Here is a 20,345-nt window from a genome sequence, read left to right as displayed (position 1 = left end):
TGAACTTTGGAACATCAATTCTAGAGATAAAGATACAGGAGTTATCCAAAGAAGAGTGATAGATCAACTTGGGGAGACATAATATTTTGAAAGAAAAGACTCAAATGAAGGAAGATCAGTGTTACAGACTACACTTTGGGACTCTGATGCTTAGGATGGGAAACAAAGTGAAATCCCTAAGAGGACAGAGAAGTAGCCATAATCCTCTGATTCCTCAAAGTCTACAGATTAAAATCTAAACCTTAGCATGACATTTACAGCCCGCAGGACATAGCTCTAACCTACCTCTCTCAGCCTCATCTCTTACCACTGCTCTTATTCCAACCCATCCTCCTCTAATTATCCCCAACAATCTATATTCTTCAGCCATATCAAAGTTCTTTTTTTCCTGATGATTTCTTCTGCAATGCTATGTCTTTACATGAGCTTTGAATCTAGAAATGACCACTCTGTTATTTACTCAAAGATGTTTAAAACACAGAAGTAAAATCAAACACAGAGGCAGGTCAGATACAGCTATCTAGTGGAAGAAGAGGGTAACAACGCAAATAAAAGGAGTTCAAGGTCTTTGAGACAGGATAATAGAAAGCACAGCCCTAGGAGACAGGAAGAAATCACTGGCTACTCCTCACCACTTTTTCAGGTCCCCTCAGTTTATTCAATTATTTCTGAACACCCATAAAAAAACATCAGTGGACAATACTTACTATGTCTAATGAACTCTAGCTAAGTTCTTTTCTATTCCATCACTTACCTCCTTGCTCCCCTACAAAAACAGAAGATTAACTACAACTTACTCATGGACATAATGCATCATTTGCTGTCATGGATATTTCTCTTTTAGATTGCCAGCATTTAAACATTCTGCCTATTCCCCACTGTGAGTAGCATTAAGGGTGTTCCTGACATTAGTCAAAGGCAAGCTCTTCCTTCCCTTCTGTACACTCAGGAGTACAAAGACCCAGTTTAAAAATTATTCACAGTAATTTGTAAGACTTCAATGTTAGTGATATGCAGGGATAGCCTTTGCTATCTCACCTAACCAGATGGTTTCTAGGGTATGAATACTGGCTATGGTTTCTGCTCTCCTATTCTCCTAGGTACTTACCCATTTTTTCTTTCAAAAAAATTGCTTTTCTGTTTAAGGTAGTTAAAATTGAGCTTAGTTGCTTGCAAGAATAAATGTAACTGATAGATCCACTTAATAAGCATACTATAGTATCTTTCAGAATGAGCAAATCATCAAACCAGAATCATAGCCATACCTTCCCCCATTTTGGATTGATCCCGTGTTGCTTGTTTCTTTTTCAGTCCAATGATATCAGCTAGAAAATTAGATGATGGAGGTGGCAAGCGGAATTTCTGAAAATACATAACCAAGTTTTTATAAAAATTCTTACAAGTAGTTAAAATATTGTCAAAGACTTGCACTTTTATTGTCAGCTCAGTGCTATGAAAGGTCTGGACTTTTTTGTATTGCAAAACGAGGACTTTTTCCTTAATGTGTAAAAGTGATTAGGTAATCTAAAAAATAAAAGTAACTAAGTAAATGAAGCTACCTTTATCCTACCCTAGAAATTTTCTTTTGTTCTCTGATTACACATTGGAAACAAAGACAAATATTACAGAGATGTCCCTTATATTTTTCTGTATCTATTATGTTAGTAGACAGCTTGCCAGGTAGTTAGGACACAACAAAGCTGAAAGGTTCAGAACTCCAGCCTTAGGCTCACTTGCACTGAAATTCTAGCTCTACCAACTTACTGGCTATAACTTGGACAAGTTATTCAGTTTTCTTACATATAGAAGATATTTTTAACTCTCACAGAACTACTGTGAGAATTAAAGATGATGCAGACAGAATGACTGATGTAGGTCCTAGCACATATGTAGCCTTTAATAAATGAAAGCAAAAAAGAAAATGGAGACCCAAGATTTGGACTCACCAACTTGAATCCCTCAAGGGTAAATGGATGAAAATGTCCAATAAAGAATGGAGATGGCTATGGGAAGGAAAATGGAGAGCAGCTGCCTCTTCCAAAGATAACAGCTGCTATTCAGCTCCAGATGCTGTTCTAAGGATGTCCAATCTTATGATGTAATCAAGAGACCAAAAAACACAGAATTTACGTAAAGTATATAATTTCTGAAAACATCAGAACCCAAATAAAGTAGGATATCATCACCTTGGATACTACATATAGATTGTAATCTGGTAATAAATGTTTCGCCTAAATTATCAAAGAAAATCAAAGGCAAATCTTAATCTCAACAAGAGATCTCTGAATCTTAATCCTTGCTTTCTATAACCTCTACTGCTTGTTCAATCAGATTGCTAAGGAGCATAGTTTGAGACGTGCATTAGTCTCTGGATGAGAGGACTCAACTCACGCCCTAATACTTACGTGTCTGAATGCCTTTCGGAGAAATCCAAACTCCAAATAGAACCTGTAAAAGTGTAGCTGGCTCATTCCCTGCAGTACAAAAACCACTACGTTGTTCAGGTGGTTTTGGTGAAAAAGCTGGCACCAGCTGTTGAAAAATCAAACCGATACAGCTAAAAGTGATACCATCAAGTCAGTTGTAGACATACAAAAGGGAAGTGTGGGGAAAAAAAACAGTGAGCAACAGTTAATGGCGTTTATCATCACTCAATGACTGCGTGGCAAAGAACAGCTATTACTGCACAGAATTCAAATAAAGATCTCTTGAGGTAATTATTTATTGCATTCAAATCCAGTAGGATACCAAAGGAAACACAATGCATTCAAATTCAAAGTCCTATTATTATTTGTTTTAAATTGGAAATAAACTCATTTTACAAAGGCATATCCTCAAAATCCCAAGTGGCTGAGTCCTTTCTAAGCTAGTAATCATATGACTGGTTTCAAGAAAGCCAGTTTCAGATAAATTGACAGACTACTAGCTATACTTGCTAATGAGGAAGATTGCTCTTCAGTTATCCAGGCAATCTCCCTCTGATAGATATGTCTGAAAAACTGAAAAGTTTTGAAAACTTTTTTATTGGTACATATACAAAAGCAATTTTCATTAGACATTTAACAATGGCATTGATATCAGAATAGTAAAATTCTCTTTGCCTCTTAATGTAAAAGGAACGAAAAAGATAAACTGGAACTCTTAACATATGATCATGTAATTTAAATTGGGTCTCCACTAAGGGTTACAAATCAAAATACCTTTAAGTGGTGTTGGGAAAGGTCACTGAAAAGACCTGAATGCCAGCTGACCTGTCAGCTGGACCCTGGCACCTGAAAGCTCCTTACTCCCTCCTCCTCTGTCCTTGGAATGTGGAGTCTGCTTGTTTTTCCTGATCCCAGAGACTGCTCCAAGGACACAGCCTTGAGATAGTTATGTGGTGGTGAAAATACCTGCATGGTTCATGACTGAACCCAGTTAAAGTTTCTAGATAAACTTTTTAAAGATTTGGCAAACAGGTATAGGTATCCAGTTGTCTTCCTCCTGTCCAAGACAAGCCTTGTATGTAAGTTCCCTTCACTTATTATTAAAACTGCTACTTACCAACCTGGAGTGGCCTGCCTCTTTCTTCAGTCTCTCCCTGCCCTCCAAGTAAGTGGGGCGGGTTTCACTTTACACCCAGGAAGCTCCCAAGAGGGTTGCAATCCAAAAAGCAGTCAGACAGATAATGTAAATAAGGGAAGTGAACCAGAAGAGATAAAGTATCTGGATTTTTTTTAAAAAGGGTGTTTCTTTTTTTTTAAGATTTTATTTATTTATTCATGAGAGATACAGAGACAGAGAGGACTTCAGGATTACGCTGTGGGCCGAAGGCAGGCGCTAAACTGCTGAGCCACCCAGGGATCCCCAAGTATCTGGATTTTAATAAAGGAATTCTCAAATTAAATGCTGGCAATTCCTGTAAAGAAAAAAATGTAGGGGTGCCTGGGTGGCTCAGGCGGTTAGGCATCCAAGTCCTGATTTTGGCTCAGGTCATCATCTTGGGGTTGTGAGATTGAGCCCCATATCCAGCTCTGTACTGGGTATGGAGCCTACTTGGGACTCTCTCTCCCTCTCTCTCTGCCCCTCCCCTTCATTAAAAAAAAAAATTCGGACATTCTGTATGGCAAACAAGTAATGTCAATTAAGGAAATATAGGACCCTCTAGACACTAGTTCGAAACCTCGGGTCTATCCTCACCAACCATTTAAGTTCATCTCATACCTGGGTTTAGGAACACTGGATTTGCCCAGAACTGCATACTTCAGCAATTCACATAACTGGTCATGGGTTACTTCACAGTTTTCAGCAAATAAAATGGCAGATAAGCGGGCTTTCTGCAAAGGTAAATCAGGGCATTAAAAATTAGGACTACTGGGGCAGATAAGTGGTTCAGTCAATTAAGCATCCGACTCTTGATTTCAGCTCAGGTCACGATCTCAGGGTCTTAGGACTGAGCCCCACATGAGGATCCCCACTCAGGAGGAAGTCGGCTTCTCTCCCTCTGTCCCTCCCTTGCTCACAGACACACACTCTCTCTAAAATAAATAAATAAATATTTTTTAAAAATTAGGACTACTGAGAACAGGAACAAGGCAAAGCAAATTATATGCAAACATAAAGAAGGATCTATTAACTGTAAATGAAGGTCTAAAACAACCTGTGATATGACATTATTATTAACACAATGTTTATAAATATTGATACAGAATCTTATTATAGATACTTGATTATGTGCTAGGGATAGTAGAATGAATAAAACATGATTCACGCTCTCAAGTTCATTCTACTAAGGGAAGAAAAATGCAGAAATAGGTTAATTCCAATACAATGCTATTATAAAGCTGTAGCAGAAAGGAGGCTAACTGCCTTGAGGGTTAGAGTTTGGGGGATAGCTTCACTGATTGAAAATACTGGCAAAGTCTTGAAAATAATCTGTCAGTCAGCTGAGGGGGGAACATTGTGTCTGAACATGCAGTTTTGTTTGGCTGGAGCCAAGAAGGCATGTTGCAGAGCAGTGGAGATTTCAGAGAAGATGAAGGGAGTCACATCATAGATCGCTGGGGTCTAAGCTAAGGAGTCTGACATTATTCTGGGGGAAACATGGAGTTCACTAAAGTTTCTCCCTCCTAAATATAGGAGTTTTGCACTTATATTTGGTTATTAAAGTAAAGCAAGTTCATGTTTGTGAAAAGAGTCAGGTAACAGAGAAAGGTAAGATAAAAACAATAGATAAAAGAAAATAAGTCACCTGTACTTAGACAACTTTCATTTTGATCTGAGAGGCAGCAGAGTAGACTGGTTAAGAGCTTAAAGCCCTGAAGTCATACTACCTGAGTTCAAAACCAAGCTCTACCATCTGGGCTAAGTGTCTTAACCTAAGACTCAATTTCCTCATCTACAGAGTAATTATAATTCCACCTCATGAAAGTATTGGGAAGACCAACGAGGTAATACAAGTACAATATAGTGAAACTGACATAAGTACTTAATAGACATTAGATATTATTCCTATTTTTCCCATGAGTTTTTAAAGCTAATGTTGAGCACCTATTAATTAGTCATTTAACAGTTCTTAGCACTTTAATTTAGTAAGTCATTTAAGTCCTACAAGTATTCTTTTTATTTTAAAAGGTTTTATTTATTTATTCATGAGAGAAAGAGGCAGGGATATAGGCAGAGGGAGAAGCAGGCTCTCCGCAGGGAGCCCAATGAGGGACTTGATCCCAAGACCCCGGAAACATGCCCTGAGCTGAAGGCAGATGCTCAACCACTGAGCCACCCAGGTGTCCCCTTACAAGTCTTCTTAAGTGGATAGTACCATTATCCCTATTTTACATAAAGAAATAGAAGAATGGAAGTGGTAGAACAAAGACTGGAATACAGGCTCCAAAGCCCTAACTCTTCATCTCTGTACTATACTGCCCCTAAAGGATTACAGTATTCTGTTTCGGTTTGATAACCAACTCTGCACCCCTCCCTCCCTGCAAAAATCAGTTAAATGTAACAAACACCAATTTTAATAGTTCATTCTCTGAATTTATCTCAACATTCACAACTTCTATGAAAAAAATCCCCTATTGATGATAAATGTTTGTTTTTTTTTTTAATTATAAATATCATGAACATCCTTTCAAACATCCCTATGTACCTGGATAAATACTCTGGATAAAGTCCCTGGTCAAAATAAGCTCCTACAGTTGACTCTTGAACAACACAGATTTAAACTGTGCAGATTCATTTATATGTGGATCGTTTTTGGTAAATACAGTATGGTACTGTAAATGTATTCTCTTCTTTATGCTTTTCTTAGTAACATTTTCTGTAGCTTACTTTTTCTAAAGAATATAGTATAGAACACATGTAATTTACAAAATATGTATTAACCAACTGTTTATGTTATTGCTAAGGTTTCTGGCTATAAGTAGTTAAGTTTTGGGGGAATCAAATGTTATACATGGATTTTGGACCGCACAGAGCAGAGACAGTAGATGGTGGTTCAGTGCCCCAATCCCCCATGTTATTCAAGGATCAACTATCTAATTCTGACAAATACTATTAATTCCTGAAAGAAAATACAAATTTATATTTACAATAAAAAATATAAGACTGGTAAGTGAGACTGAATGAGGTATGTAGGGTCTATGTGGCAAAGAGCTAGGGGAAAGTGAGGGAAAGAGCTAGGACTAAGGGAAGGAACCCAAGGCATACATGCAGAAGGAGAGCCCATTGTGGGGTGTCAAAGAGAAGGAAATTATAAACATGAAGAGAAAACAAGAATGAACCTTGTGGAAATAGAGAAGTAGAGATTTTAACAAGTATGGATAGAAAAATATATAAATGTAAACATGTATGTATATATGGGTATACAGATATATAAACACGTATTTCCTAGCTCTCTTTTGGAAGTACTGACATCCCAATAGCACTGAGCACATCTAGTACCCAGATTTTAAATGTCATTCTCTCCTAAAGAGAACCTACCATTACAGAAAAAAAATTACAATTTCAGGGCTGGGCAGGAAAAGCACAGATGAGCCTAGAATACCTTTTTTGTGCCAAAATAGAAAGGAAATGCTCAAAGAATGATGAGGTCATGTCCAAAGAACACAGAAGCTAGCTTAATGCTCAAATATGGGATATTTTGAGCATCAAAATAAATATAGTAATGGATAATAACCCATTGAAATAGGCAATGAGTTCATACTAATGAAAAAAATGAATTACAAGTTTAACAAGGAAGCATCTCTATCAAATTTAGAGAAAAAGAGAACAAGAATGCAACAGATCAAAACCATGTACAACCTAATAAAACTTAAGAGAAAAGAGTGTCACTTTGGTAGTCCTGTCAAACATATATAACCTGAAACTAATCAATGAGGAAACAGACAAACCAACTTGAGGGACATTCTACAAAATAACTGGTTCAGGATTCTTTAAGAGTAGTAAGGCCATAGATGTCAAGGAAAACACTGAAGAATTGTTTGGACTGAAAGAGACAGGACAACTAAATATTACACATGGTTCTAGACTGGATCTTCTTGCTAAAAAGGATATTATTGGAACTTGAATGGGATGAGGATAAGATGGTAGCAATATATCCATGTTATTTTTTTATTTTGATGGTTGCATTGTGATTCTGTGGGGCCGCTTATGAGAAACATATATTAAAATATGGGGGGGGCAGTCATGGAGGATTGTTAGCAATCACTTTCAAATGCTGCCTGAGGTGGTTCTTGGTACTGTTCTTACAACTTTTCAAGTTTGCGATTGTTTCAAAATTAAAGAATGATGAGACTATTATACTTCTCATCATCTTTAAAAAGTTGTTTGCCTGGGGGATCCTTGGGTGGCTCAGCGGTTTAGCCCCTGCCTTTGGTCCAGGGCGTGATCCTGGAGTCCTGGAATAGAGTCCCGTGTCGGGCTCCCTGCATGGAGCCTGCTTCTCCCTCTGCCTGTGTCTCTGTCCCTCTCTCTATCATGAATAAATAAATAAAATCTTTAAAAAAAATAAAACGTTGTTTGCCAATTTGACAGCAAAAAAGAATCCCTTTCAAGTAAAATGTTTTCATAGCACTAATTCCCTTTTTACATCCTACAGGTATCTTCTTTCTGAAAGGTTGTGGCCTGTCATTTCCCTTTAATGACAGACCTATTAGCACTGTACCTGTTTTCGCTTTTACCTTCAGTATTTTTCACAAGCCAGTTATAAGGGTGGTGCACCCCAAGCAAAGCAGGCACAGTGAAGCTCTTTCCCCAAGAGGTGCCCTTAACATGAAGCCCTCATAGCTTTGAACTGTCTGTGACCATCTGCACTTTATCTTGATCTTGTACGTCAGTTAGCAAGATCTGTCTTGAAATACCAGAAAACCTAACAGATTATTTGGGGGGAGAAGGGGATGGAAACGCTCCAATTTGTCCCCCCACATAAATGAATACATGCTGCTTTGCTTTACACCATTTCAGCTTATTAGATTTTACAGAATTGTTGTACTTTCGGATAGTGGGGGGAACCTGAATAAAACTTCTATCTACTGTTCGTCTTCCCTCTCTTTCCACTAAAACTAAGTAGTAACCCCTGTTAATTCACTGATGTGCCCCAAGTGCCTAGGCCAGTGGCCAGCATACGACAGACAACAGAAATCGGATGACTTAAGGGACGGACCATGCATATTTAGTTCTCAGTACATGGCTGGGATGCTCAACAGCCTTATTATTGACTTACTGGCGTGGCATGTAAACTGCACGAGGGCAGGGAATTTTGGGGTTTGCGCACCGCGATATCCCCGGAAACCAGAACAATTCCTGGCACACGGGAGACTCCATGAAGTATGTGTTGAGTGAACATTCTTTTTGGGTCTCGGGCATCACATCAGTTTTAAACAGCACTGGGATAAGTGGTACTAACATTATCGTTCCCATTTTACAGACTGGCAAGCAGGATTCCGAAAGGCCAGTGGGTGGGTGAGGCTGACCCCGCGGCGTCCAGGGCAGACGGGGTCTCCCGAGCCTCCCACTCGGGCTCCCCATTGCTCACCTTGGCCTCGGGCTGCCTTTCCCCCAGCTCCCAACGGGCTCTCATCGCCTCAGCCGCCCCGACCAGCGTGTTCGGGGCCCGCCTCCTCTTCCTGCCCTTCTTGAAGTGCTTCCCGGTCCTTTCCCTTTCGGGCTCCATGAGGCTGTGGAGAAAGACCCGCGAGAGCTGAGAAAACGCCGTCTCCAGACGGGGAAGCAGCTAGGGCTTCGAGAGCCTACAACCTCCCTCAGATCCTCGCTTCAATTCAGTGTACGAAGCCCTCCCACCCCTCCCCGAAAAGCGAGGGCGCCAACGATCCTCCCTGTCCCGCTGCGGAGAAAACCGCACGGAGATCAACGGTTTTACCGTCCGCGCCGGAGGCCGGATTCGAAACGGTTCCCCAACGGCGCGAACACGCCTCCGCCCGTTGAAAAAGAGGGAAAAGGTTGCTGCCAAGCGACTTCCCTGTCAAAAAACACTCCCCGTGCCCCCGAGCGCCGAAAACACCAACGAGAAGACGAGCAAACGGCACCGACGCAGCAGCCACCGGCTCAGCCGCAGCCAAAGCCTCCGCCGCAACCGCCTCCTCAGACGCGCCAGGCGTTTGAATGGACCGGAAGTGGGGGGGTCTAACGACTTCCGGCAGTTGGGCTGGGGGAGGGAGGAGTTCTTGGAATGGCGACCAAGAAGTTGGCGCGGTACGCTGTGGGGGGTGTTCTGGTCTGGGGGTGGCTTCTAGTCGGGCGCTGGCGCCCGAGGCAGGGCTGGGCAGTGGGCATTTGCGGTGTCAGCCCTCATTCTCTGCAGCCTCGGCGTCTCTGATTTGCCCTGTGTCTGGCTCGGACTGCAAGGTTTCCGCCTGGATCGCGGCCCCCAGCCTCGCTCAGGCCGCCCTCTGCGCGCGGGTGGAAAAACCCGGGTTCGCGACTGTGTGGCCTTGAGCCACTGTGTGCGGGTTCTAGGCCTCAGGAAACGGAATGGACGTGACCCGGCGCCTGGTAGGCCGTTCCGAGTTCTCAGGAGCTCCCCGTTTAATTCATAATGTGGATTTATTGTGGCTTTCTCCCTGATTCCTGGTCACGCTGTGCACATTTCTGAATTCTAGAATTCTGTCGTATTAGTAAATAGCACGGGCTTCAGAGTTGAACGATCCGGGGGTTCGCATACCAAATCTGTGTCCTTCCGCAAATTACGGAGTCAGTTCTCTCATCCATAAAATAAGAGGTAGCAAAAGTGACTACCTCACACAGTGGTTGAGGATTAAGTGAGATCACCAGAGTTCGTGCCTGCTCCGTAGTAAGCAATCAATTAAATATTACCGGTTATTTTCAACTCTTTGCACTTCCCATCATAGGTCTTAAAAAAAACGAAAACAAAACAAAACAAAAAAAAAACAACCGGAAGTGTCTACTTAGTTAAACTCGACCTGTTCCTCAAAGTAGTTGTCTTAACACCTCAGTATGCTCACCCCTTTTGTTGGATTCAAGTATTGCCTTTATGGGTCCTTTGTCATACATTACCATACAGTAGTTTACCATAGATGCCTAGTTTCTTCACCCAGAGGTGTGTTTGGGGCTCTTAGAAGACTGCATCTGCCCTATCTCCTCAGACCTGTGCTGTGCACATAGCAAGGGCTTGAAAAATGCAAAACCAAAAGTAAGCTTTTCAGTGCTTTACCCCTGCAATCACTCAAGTTCCTCAATATTTACTGTAAAACAAGAGGAGCAGAAAGAATTAGTCTGAGTTTGCAAATTTGAACTCTTGAGGCTCATGCAGGTGAAATGACTACTAAAAAGAGAGGGTGGCAGTCCATCTAAGAACCAAGGTCTTTTGCTCTTAAAGTCTAGTTCAATTTCCTGTCAACTCACATTAATACATTAAGAATGGGGTTATGCCATTAGTTTGTTGGCATATTCAAACAGGAATGTAAATGAGTTTGTTGAACATAATTGAGTTGTTTCACATTCTTAGGCAACTTGGATTAATTAGAAGAAAGTTCGTGGCACCAGCAAATGGAAATCTAGGACGAAGTAAATCCAGTAAGTAGTACTCTTCGTTTCTTTACATTTTGTATCGTTGCACTTTTAACTCTGGTAAAGCATAAATACACCTTTTGTTTTGCAGAGCAGTTGTTTGATTACTTAATTGTCATTGATTTTGAGTCAACGTGTTGGAATGATGGGAAACACCACCAGAGCCAAGAAATAAGTTAAGTCTGGACTGCCAGGGGCCAAAGCTAGCCCTAGAGGAGTCACTTTAATAGATACAATAGTTAACAGTTAAAGAAAATAAGATAGTCCATGAATTGGTAGTTTACTATAAAACCTGACTAAACCAAAAAAAAAAAACAAAAAACAAACCAAAAACCTAACATCTGGAAGTATCATCATATAAAATAATTACTTTAGAATTCCATACAAAATCTCAATTGCATAGGAACTGAAAAAATACCTTTGCAAAAAGCAGTACATTTTAACTTCTATATGGTCTTCATATTTAATTGTGGGAATATATTCAAGAGTTTTAAATAGATATATTCATAACTTTAATATTCTGACTTATTCTTTGGCACAATTTTATAACAAATCACACGGCTTTGGTCTTTTTAACATGCTGAAATAATGGTAAAATATGTTTAATTTAGAGTGATTACAGCATTAATTTAATAATTATATATTTAAATGTCAATTGATTAAGTACATAAATGTCAATTGCTGATTCTTTCATATAGTTGAATTTCCAGCAATATTGCTGAACACATCAACTGGAGAGATTGAATCTGAGTTCCATGCTTATGTTCAGCCTCAAGAACATCCAGTTCTTTCTGAATTTTGCATGGAACTGACAGGCATAAAACAGGTATGCTCTTTCTTTTCTCTATGTTTCTTCTCACCCTGCCCCTCTCCCAGAACCAAGAAGGTCAGATGCCAAATATTAAAATTCTGAAATCAGTTTTTAAGAGAAAATAAAAAGCATATACCCATTTGGAATTAGATTTATGTACTGTTAAAAATAATGCTCCCTCCAGATCTCTGTTGGAATATTTAAAAATTAAAAAGAATAGTATTGTAAGAATAAATATCAGACTTATTTCATGGAAATTAAGTGACACCAAATTTCTGTCAGTCAGGATTTAATTACTATATTTCTGTGTTATTTTAGGTGGAACAACCTAATTTTTCTTATCTCACAGTGTTCTAATCATCTCTCTTCCACATGTTTTAGCATCTTTTTTACAAAATAAACTCTAGTAGTCAGAACTCTTCTTTTTTTACATCCCTCTATAGTGCCTAATTATGTGCTAATGATGTGTTCAATGATTATGGGATTCGATTGTTGAATTCAGATTTTGTGACTTTACTCAGGCTCAAGTTGATGAAGGAGTCCCTCTGAGAATTTGCTTATCTCAGTTCCGTAAATGGATTCAGAAGATTCAGCAACAGAAGAAAATTATTTTTGCTACTGGGATTTCAGATCTGTCTAATTCTGAAGTAAAATTATGTGCATTTGTTACTTGGTCAGGTAAAAAATAAGTTCTACCTATCAATCATAAATGAGTAGGATTATTACTATTATCACTACGTAATTATCTGTAGTAAGAATTGTACTTGTTAACTTCTTAGGTCTCGAAAAGAAATCTCAGTGCCTAACAGATGTTAACTAAGGGAAGTATATTTACTCATATTTTACGAATTATCATTCTGGGATACTTTCAAATTTTAAGACTTTAAGAATCTTTCTAGATTCTTCCTTCCTGTTCTTCTGGCTCCAGGCAGGATGATTTAGTGAAAACTCTTAAGGCTACTTTCTACAACCTTGAATAAAAAGAGTCTCCATTCAACTCCAATCCTTTGCTTTATACTTTTATACTAGGAAAAAATGGGCCATTAAAGTAGATCCTTTGTATGCCTATGATTTAGCACTACCATTATTAGTCATTGATAGCTATGCTGTGCCATCGATAATCATATTTTGGTTTTAGGTTTCTATAAGATGTCTGGTTTCTCAATTATGTTAGTATTTTCTAGAATGTTGAAAGCAGATAACCTCCTTGCAGGCCTTGTAACTTGACATGTTACTCTTTTTTTTTTTTTTTTTTTGACACATTACTCTTTTTTTTTTTCATTACTCTTATTTCGGAAATAGTGTGTTTGAGTTTTTAAGAAATTATTTTGAAACTTAGTTACCAACCTAATTTATTTTTTTTAACAATTTATTCTTTTTATTGGTCATTTAGGAATTTTTTAAAAAGATTTTTAAAATTTATTCATTCATGAGAGACAGAGAGAGAGGCAGAGATACAGGCAGAGGGAGAAGCAGGCCCCCTACAAGGAGCCCAATGTGGAATTCGAACCTGGACCATGGATCATGCCCTGAGCGGAAGGCAGATGCTCAGCGACTGAACCACCCAGGCGTCCCACCAACCTAATTTCTTAACAGTAAATTATGTGAAGTGAACAATTGTTAGACATTAACAGCAATTAAATCTTATTTTGTTTTATGTAGTATGTTGTTATATGTAGTATAGCTTATATATATAGTACATTTTACACTTGGATCTGTAGTATGTAATGATAGTGTTCTATATACTATTATATGTATTAGGTTTTTCTAAATCTTGTTTTATTTTATATATTTCAATATGTAAAATTTTGTTTATAAATGATAGGATGAGTAAAAACTGCTGGCATCATTGAATTTGTTCTATTTTAACATACTTATTGCAGACTGGGACTTGGGGGTTTGCCTGGAGTATGAGTGTAAAAGAAAACAGCTGTTAAAACCTGTGTTCTTGAATTCTTGGATTGATCTCAGAGTAACTTACAAGGTAAGGATCAAAGATGGGGGTATAGTCACTTTCCTTCTATTGAAAAATGATTAAACTTCATCTCATACATGGGTATAGGTTACTGTAAGTAAAATACTATATTTTAAAACTTTCACATAAATACATTTCTTAGGTATGTAAGAATGACAAAATAAGCATATTCCAAATCTAAATCTTTTTTTTTTTCAATTATTTATTCATGAGAGACATGGAGAGAGAGAGGCAGAGATACAGGTAGAGGGAGAAGCAGGCTCCATGCAGGGAGCCCGATGTGGGACTCGATCCTGGTACTCCAGGATCACTCCCTGAGCTGAAGGCAGATGCTCAACCGCTGAGCCACCCAGGGGTCCCAGCATATTCCAAATCTAATAAAACTAAAAATTATGAAAAATAAGTGGTTAATACATAGCCTTTCTAATAGTAACCTGGTTTTGGATATGTCTTCTTTTATTTGGTTAGATTTTCTATAGAAGAAAACCAAAAGGACTAAGTGGTGCCCTGCAGGAAGTAGGAATAGAATTCTTAGGACGAGAACATTCTGGTTAGTATAAATTGAAAATAATTTTATTATGTAAATAACAATTTTACATAGTTTTATTATATAAATAAAAATTATCTTATTTTTACAAAGTCTTTCATATGAATCTCATGTTTTTGGTGATATCATTAATAAGGAATATCCTTCAGTCTAAAGTTCCTAACCTATAAAATTCAAAGATTTCTGATTTTTAAATTATTACCATAAAGTAGTATAAGATAAAGATTGCCATCTAGTGGCTTTCTGGTTGTTAAAAAGAATGAAAATGAACTAAATCAAATGGAGATTAAACAGGTGCCCAAATAACACAGCAAATTAGCGAAAAAACTGAACAAGACCATTAGATTACTCATCAAGCATGGTCCCTAAGAATGTTTACATTTTTGTGAACTGTAATACATTTTTATCTCCTCTATAAATGTGGAAGATCTTGTCTTTTGTTGGTAAGGTTGCCACAGCTTTTTACTAGTCCAATTTATCATGATTAAAATTAGTAGATCATAAAACTAATAATATGTTCCAATATAAATTGTGATTTCTTATTTTTGCTGTATTTCCTTACAGTCATACTACTAAATTCAGTGTTTGAAATCTATTTCCTCAGGATTGGATGATTCTCGGAACACTGCCATGCTTGCTTGGAAAATGATCAGGGATGGTTGCTTAATGAAAATTACAAGGTCCTTAAACAAGGTTAGTGGTGTCTTGCCTCTTTATTCTGTCATCTCAAACTCCAAAAGTAATTATAGGTTCATTGAAATACAGATATCATATGTGCAATAAATCGATGAATGAAGATATTTTTCTTTTTTGTCAAATCATATGATGTGTATCAAAGAGATTATGAATGCATAGTCTCTAAAGCTATTGGATTTGTCTGTGGAATCCTAGGTTCCCACTAAGAAGAATTCCAGAATTTTGGCCAGAAATTTGAATACGAATCAAGTTGAAGAAACATCAGCCTGCAACAGTAACATTCAGGGTCTGAGCATATATGATAGGGAGCCTAAAAATGCAGTAAGTTCTCATGGAAAAGTTCAAATGAGGCCAGTTGGTATGAATTCTCCTGTAAAGGTACAGCAAGATCAGTTCCAACTAAAGAACAACGTAAACACAGGTCTTCACAATGGCAAGAGCAACTTATCTCTTTTTAATACAAAGTCCTCTAATTCTCTAAAGCAGTTGCCATCTTCCAGCTTGAATATACCTATGCAGAAGCACATAAGAAACAAACACCTTGCATTTAATACCAAATCTAAGACTTCAGCGATTGGTTCAGAATTGGTACTTGTTTCAACTACCATTTCATCTGTTAATCATGTTTCTGATACGGAAATGAGTTCTGCTCTTGATTGTTTACCTATGTTGGCCGATTGGGAGGATATAGCTTTACTGCCAGCATCTCAGCCTGAGCAAAATATGGATTGTATACCTCCCATTGGTGACTCAAACTTAGACACTTCATTTAATTCTATAGAAAGATTAATGGTTTTAAAAGAAGGCACAGAAGAAGGTCCTCAAAAATCTGGGACCTCTAAGTCTGTTGTATATAAGAGTCCACATACTACTATTTATCATGTGAAAGAAGCTAAAGATCCAGGTTCAGATGTTTCTGACTTTAAATTACCTGAACACAAATCAAGTAGCTTCTACAGTGTTAATGCCAGTGTGTCTCATCCTTTAGTTTTGGAGAAATACCCCCTTCTTTTACGTGGTACTAAGAGGAATGTATCCAGTCCCCTGGCTTTCCCACCAGCAAAAAAACAGACCCTCACTGTTCATGAAGAAAAACCTACATCATCTGATGGCTCCCCAGTGAGAAGTTGTTCCTGGAAGGTCCTCCCTTCTATCTTAGCTTCTACAGTTAATCTACAAGAGCCTTGGAAGAGTGGGAAAATGACACCTCCTTTATGCAAGTGTGGCCGAAGATCTAAGAGACTTGTTGTTACTAATAATGGACCAAACCATGGAAAAGTCTTCTATTGTTGCCCAGTTGGGAAATACCAAGAAAACAGAAAATGTTGTGGTTATTTCAAATGGGAACAAGCACTTCAAAAGGAGAGAGCCAACAGCAGAGTTCTGTCTCATTCCCCAGGGGGACTCACTCTTAGTTCTCCAGAAATAAGCCGTAGTTGTGACAGAAATGTAAATTTTTGTACTAAAAATTCATTGAGACTCAGACCTTCAATGAGGAGTTGATAAACTTTCTCTACATCCAAACTATTCTTTTACTTTGATGTGACCTTTTGTGTAATAAAAAGAAAACAAGTGTGTAGTGCTACAAGTTATGGAAACTTAGCATATCTGAGGTCTGTAGATTGTACTGGGGCTATTAAACACACACAAACTGTAAATTGAGAAAAAAATTTCACAGGCTTCTAATTTCATTTGTCAGTTATCTAACATTTGTTTTCTGTTTATGTATGGATCCTGATTGTTCTTGAGTTTCCAAATATTGTGAGTATCTGATAATAGCTGTACACTGTTTTATTTTTTTTATTTTTTTTTTAAGATTTATTTATTTATTTATGATAGACATAGAAAGAGAGAGAGAGGCAGAGACACAGGAGGAGGGAGAAGCAGGCTCCATGCCAGGAGCCCAACACGGGACTCGATCCCGGGCTCCAGGATTGTGCCCTGGGCCAAAGGCAGGCGCTAAACCATTGAGCCACCCAGGGATCCTCCGCTGTTTTATTATTATGTCATATATTAACACTTGCCAAATTTATCATACTGTTTTGAAGAACCACAATTTATTTTTTTAAAGATTTTATTTATTTGAGAGAGAGAGAGCATGAACAGGGGGGAGGAGACAGAGGGAGAAGGAGAAGCAGACTCCCCACTGAGCAGGGAGTCTGACTTGAGAACTTGATCCCAGGACCCTGAGACCATGACTCCAGCTGAAGGTAGACACTTAACCAACTGAGCCACCCAGCCGCCCCAAAGAACCACAAATTAAATATCTTGTACACTGCACTTATTAGATTGGATATAAGCAATGGTAGTATATGATGTCCTTCTTTTATACTTAGACCTTGGAATAAATTTGAAATATTTTAAGATATTTCAATAAAAATATGACTAATAAAAATCGCTAGCCTATTTTCAGGTAGATACTTATACTTTAAGAATTATGATAATCTTCTAACCAATATTTTTGTTTTCCTAATAATAAGTTGTTTAGTTATATTTCAAAACTTGAAGATTTGTTCTGATTTGTATATTAACATCAGAAATATTATTTAACTAGAATTTGAAAACCAACAGGTCGGCAGTTTGGTTCAGATACTATATGTCTAAAAATTTCTCAGCAATTGATGGTATTCTTTTCATATCAAAATCATGAGAACATTGACACTAATACAGAGGAATTTACTGAATATTTTATTTCAAAATTTACCCTCTGATGTTATAACCATAAGATATTTTATTTTTTTTAAAGATTTAACTTTTTAACTAATCTCTACACTGAATGTGGGGCTTAAGCTTACAACCCTGAGATCGATTCACATGCTCTACTGACTGAGCCAGTCAGGTGCCCCAATCATAAGATATTTTATTTTTTTATGAGATATTTTAAATCAACAATTTATAAGTATATTATCACATTTTAATCACCTCTCCATAACACTGTGGTTTGTCTTTGTTTTATAGATACTGTGATAAATAATAGAATGGATTTAAATTGTTTCCCATTCTTTCTTCCTCAGTTCATTTCTCTTTATCTTCGCACTGATAGTCTTTGGCAGCTCTTGAATAAATTCTACCTGTTGGTATCAAGGGGAAAAAATTAGCCCAGAAGTTTTCATCTTTAGACCAAGTCAGTAATATAGCAGTTTTATTATCTCTAAATGAAAGAATTAGGACACCAATCTGGGTGGGTTTTGGTAACAACCTCGCAGGGACAGGGGTATTGTTGAGATTTTGCTTGATATTTAGTATTTATTAGAAATCCAGTAAGCCAAATGACCCAGCAAATTATGTCAAGAGTTTCATTTTAATCTCAAAGATTCTGATTGTTATCCACGTCATTAGTTCATTTAGCATATTTGGTGTAGCGTGTTTGAGGCGAATGTTCATTAAAATAAAAATAATAAACAGCTGAAATTTTTCAGAACAGTAAGCATATTGTCATCATAATTAGAATACCTACCTTTCTGGGGTATTTGTAAGGTGCTGTAGTTTTTTTTACATGCTCCTGAATCTCCTTTTTCAGTTGTTCTTGATCACATGACTTATAATCAGGGGTCAAAACAATAAAAGCTTTTACTACCTAAAAAATATTTGAAACACCAGGAGGATGAGTTGTGTATTTTTATGTTTTAGTGTGTCTTGATTACTTTCTCTAACCAGGAATCTTAAGTGCTTGATAGGATGGGCCAGAAGTTTTCATAGGGTTTGATTCTAGCTCTGTGCTCTTAAGCCAGGCAGTTGAGTTCCATACTTCGTATTCTGTAGTACAAGACAGTTTCTGGGACCCCTGCTTTGTTAATGATCTTAATGAACTGGAATTTGCTCATCTAACTACATCTTGAACTCTGCTTTCTGACCTTTTTCTGTTTCTGAGCTGTCTTTGCTTTGACTTCTTGCCTCATCTTTTATCTCCCTCAAGAAAATTTCCTTTTAGAAAAAAAAAAATCCTTTCAGAAACTCAACAGTGCACTAAGCATAGCCTCTTGGGTAACATCTAAGCCTGATCTAGCCTAGTTTCTAGGCTCAGTGTGGCCCTTATAAAGAGTATTCATACCGCGTTTGCTATATCCTTGTTGAATGGACAGTTCATTGAGACTGTCCACTCTTCATTTCAGAGATACTTGTGTTGGTAAAAGGCTGTGAAGATTCCAACAGCCACTTTGCTATTACTCTGACAAATTTACCTAACCCTGAGGAAAAAGAATAGAAAGTGGTGATAACCCTTGCTCTCTAATTGGCAGAAAACAGGGAAGACTTCATCAGTTTATACTCACAAAGCCCGTTTCCAAAATTCATTCTTCCTTGAAATGTTTTGGAAAGGGACGCCTGGGTGGCTCAGAGGTTGAATGTCTGTCTTCGGCTCAGGGCATGATCCCAGGTTCCGGAATCGAGTCCCACATCCGGCACCCTGCAGGGAGCCTGCTTCTCCCTCTGCCTATGTCTCTGCCTCTTTCTGTGTCTCTCATGAATAAATAAGTAAAATCTTAAAAAAGTTTTGGAAAATCCTGCCCTGCCCAGAGTCTTTGGGCTACCTATATATAATTTTATCCTATTCATTTTTTGATACTTAAGAAAATGTTTTTGTATTTATACTGGCTCTTTTGCTTTATTAACATTTTTATGAATTAAAAAAATTTAACCTTGATACAAGTGAATCATTCAGAGCCAGATTATTTTAAGAACTAATGTTTATAATTACTGTTTTGCATATTGATGACTTCTACACCTTGGGTAGGGTCTATTATATCTTTACAAAAGTTTTTTTCTTTTTTCCAAGATTTTTTTATTTTAAAGAGAACCCACACAGCAGTAGGGAGAAGGGCAAAGAGAGAGGGAGGGAAAGAATCTCATACTTAACCCTGAGTGCGGAGCTGTACACAGCTCAATCTCATGACCCTGAGATCATGATCTATGCCAAAATCAAGAATCAGATGCTCAATTGACTGAGCCACCCAAGTGCCCCTATAAAAATCTTTGTAAACCATTACAAAAGATAATAAATTAATAAGGAGCACCCTAACATGATTAAGAGCATGAACTCTAATATCAGATGGCCTGGGTTCAAATCACACTTTGTTGTGTAATCTTGGGGAAGTTAGGATACCTCTGTTTCTGTTCTTCTCCAAAAAAAGTGGTAAGAACTAAATAGGTTAACATATACAGGTCCTGTGTAGGGCTTACAATACCTGGAATATACTAAGTCATCAGAATTACTAGGTATTAGTTGTAGTACTGTTAGAAGTACAAAATTTTTTTCTTTTTTTTCTTTTCAAGATTTTATTTATTTATTC

At 37.9% G+C, this 20,345-nt stretch overlaps 3 protein-coding genes across 8 annotated transcripts in view; 1 reads left to right on the top strand and 2 right to left on the bottom strand.

Moving 5' to 3' along the window:
• Positions 1-9,566, bottom strand: part of REXO5 (RNA exonuclease 5) — a 44,418-nt gene extending 34,852 nt beyond the window's left edge. Inside the window, exons 1-6 of one of the 4 annotated variants that reach the window (XM_055340025.1) lie at positions 9,362-9,566; positions 9,017-9,158; positions 4,204-4,316; positions 2,406-2,532; positions 1,947-2,003; positions 1,266-1,362 (exon numbers count right to left, since the gene is read on the bottom strand). In XM_055340025.1, coding sequence (XP_055196000.1) covers positions 1,266-1,362; positions 1,947-2,003; positions 2,406-2,532; positions 4,204-4,316; positions 9,017-9,154 — 532 coding nt within the window. In that variant the 5' untranslated portion in view covers positions 9,155-9,158; positions 9,362-9,566. Of the gene's footprint in view, positions 1-1,265; positions 2,091-2,405; positions 2,533-3,543; positions 4,317-9,016 lie in introns of those variants that run through there. The other 3 variants (XM_055340027.1, XM_055340028.1, XM_055340029.1) reach the window with 3 other exon arrangements.
• Positions 9,567-9,645: 79 nt separating this feature from the next.
• Positions 9,646-17,976, top strand: ERI2 (ERI1 exoribonuclease family member 2). 3 transcript variants are annotated; one of them, XM_055339697.1, is made up of 9 exons: positions 9,646-9,693; positions 10,967-11,034; positions 11,120-11,203; positions 11,727-11,854; positions 12,361-12,517; positions 13,723-13,823; positions 14,283-14,364; positions 14,966-15,054; positions 15,253-17,976. In XM_055339697.1, the coding sequence occupies exons 1-9, from the start codon at positions 9,671-9,673 to the stop codon at positions 16,558-16,560; spliced, it is 2,040 nt and encodes a 679-aa protein (XP_055195672.1). In that variant the 5' UTR covers positions 9,646-9,670; the 3' UTR covers positions 16,561-17,976. The 3 variants fall into 3 exon arrangements, with proteins under 3 accessions (XP_055195672.1, XP_055195673.1, XP_055195674.1); XM_055339698.1 differs by lacking the exon at positions 11,120-11,203; XM_055339699.1 differs by lacking the exon at positions 9,646-9,693 and adding an exon at positions 9,713-9,993 and having other exon boundaries at positions 11,120-11,854.
• ACSM3 (acyl-CoA synthetase medium chain family member 3) overlaps positions 17,086-20,345 on the bottom strand; it is a 26,370-nt gene continuing 23,110 nt past the window's right edge. Inside the window, exons 13-14 of the mRNA XM_055339701.1 lie at positions 18,515-18,634; positions 17,086-18,128 (exon numbers count right to left, since the gene is read on the bottom strand). Coding sequence (XP_055195676.1) covers positions 18,042-18,128; positions 18,515-18,634 — 207 coding nt within the window. The 3' untranslated portion in view covers positions 17,086-18,041. The remainder of the gene's footprint in view (positions 18,129-18,514; positions 18,635-20,345) is intronic.

The sequence above is a fragment of the Nyctereutes procyonoides genome, unplaced genomic scaffold (assembly GCF_905146905.1).
Source record: "Nyctereutes procyonoides isolate TBG_1078 unplaced genomic scaffold, NYPRO_anot_genome, whole genome shotgun sequence".
NCBI lineage: Eukaryota > Metazoa > Chordata > Mammalia > Carnivora > Canidae > Nyctereutes > Nyctereutes procyonoides.
This window is presented reverse-complemented; position numbering and strand designations above follow the sequence as displayed.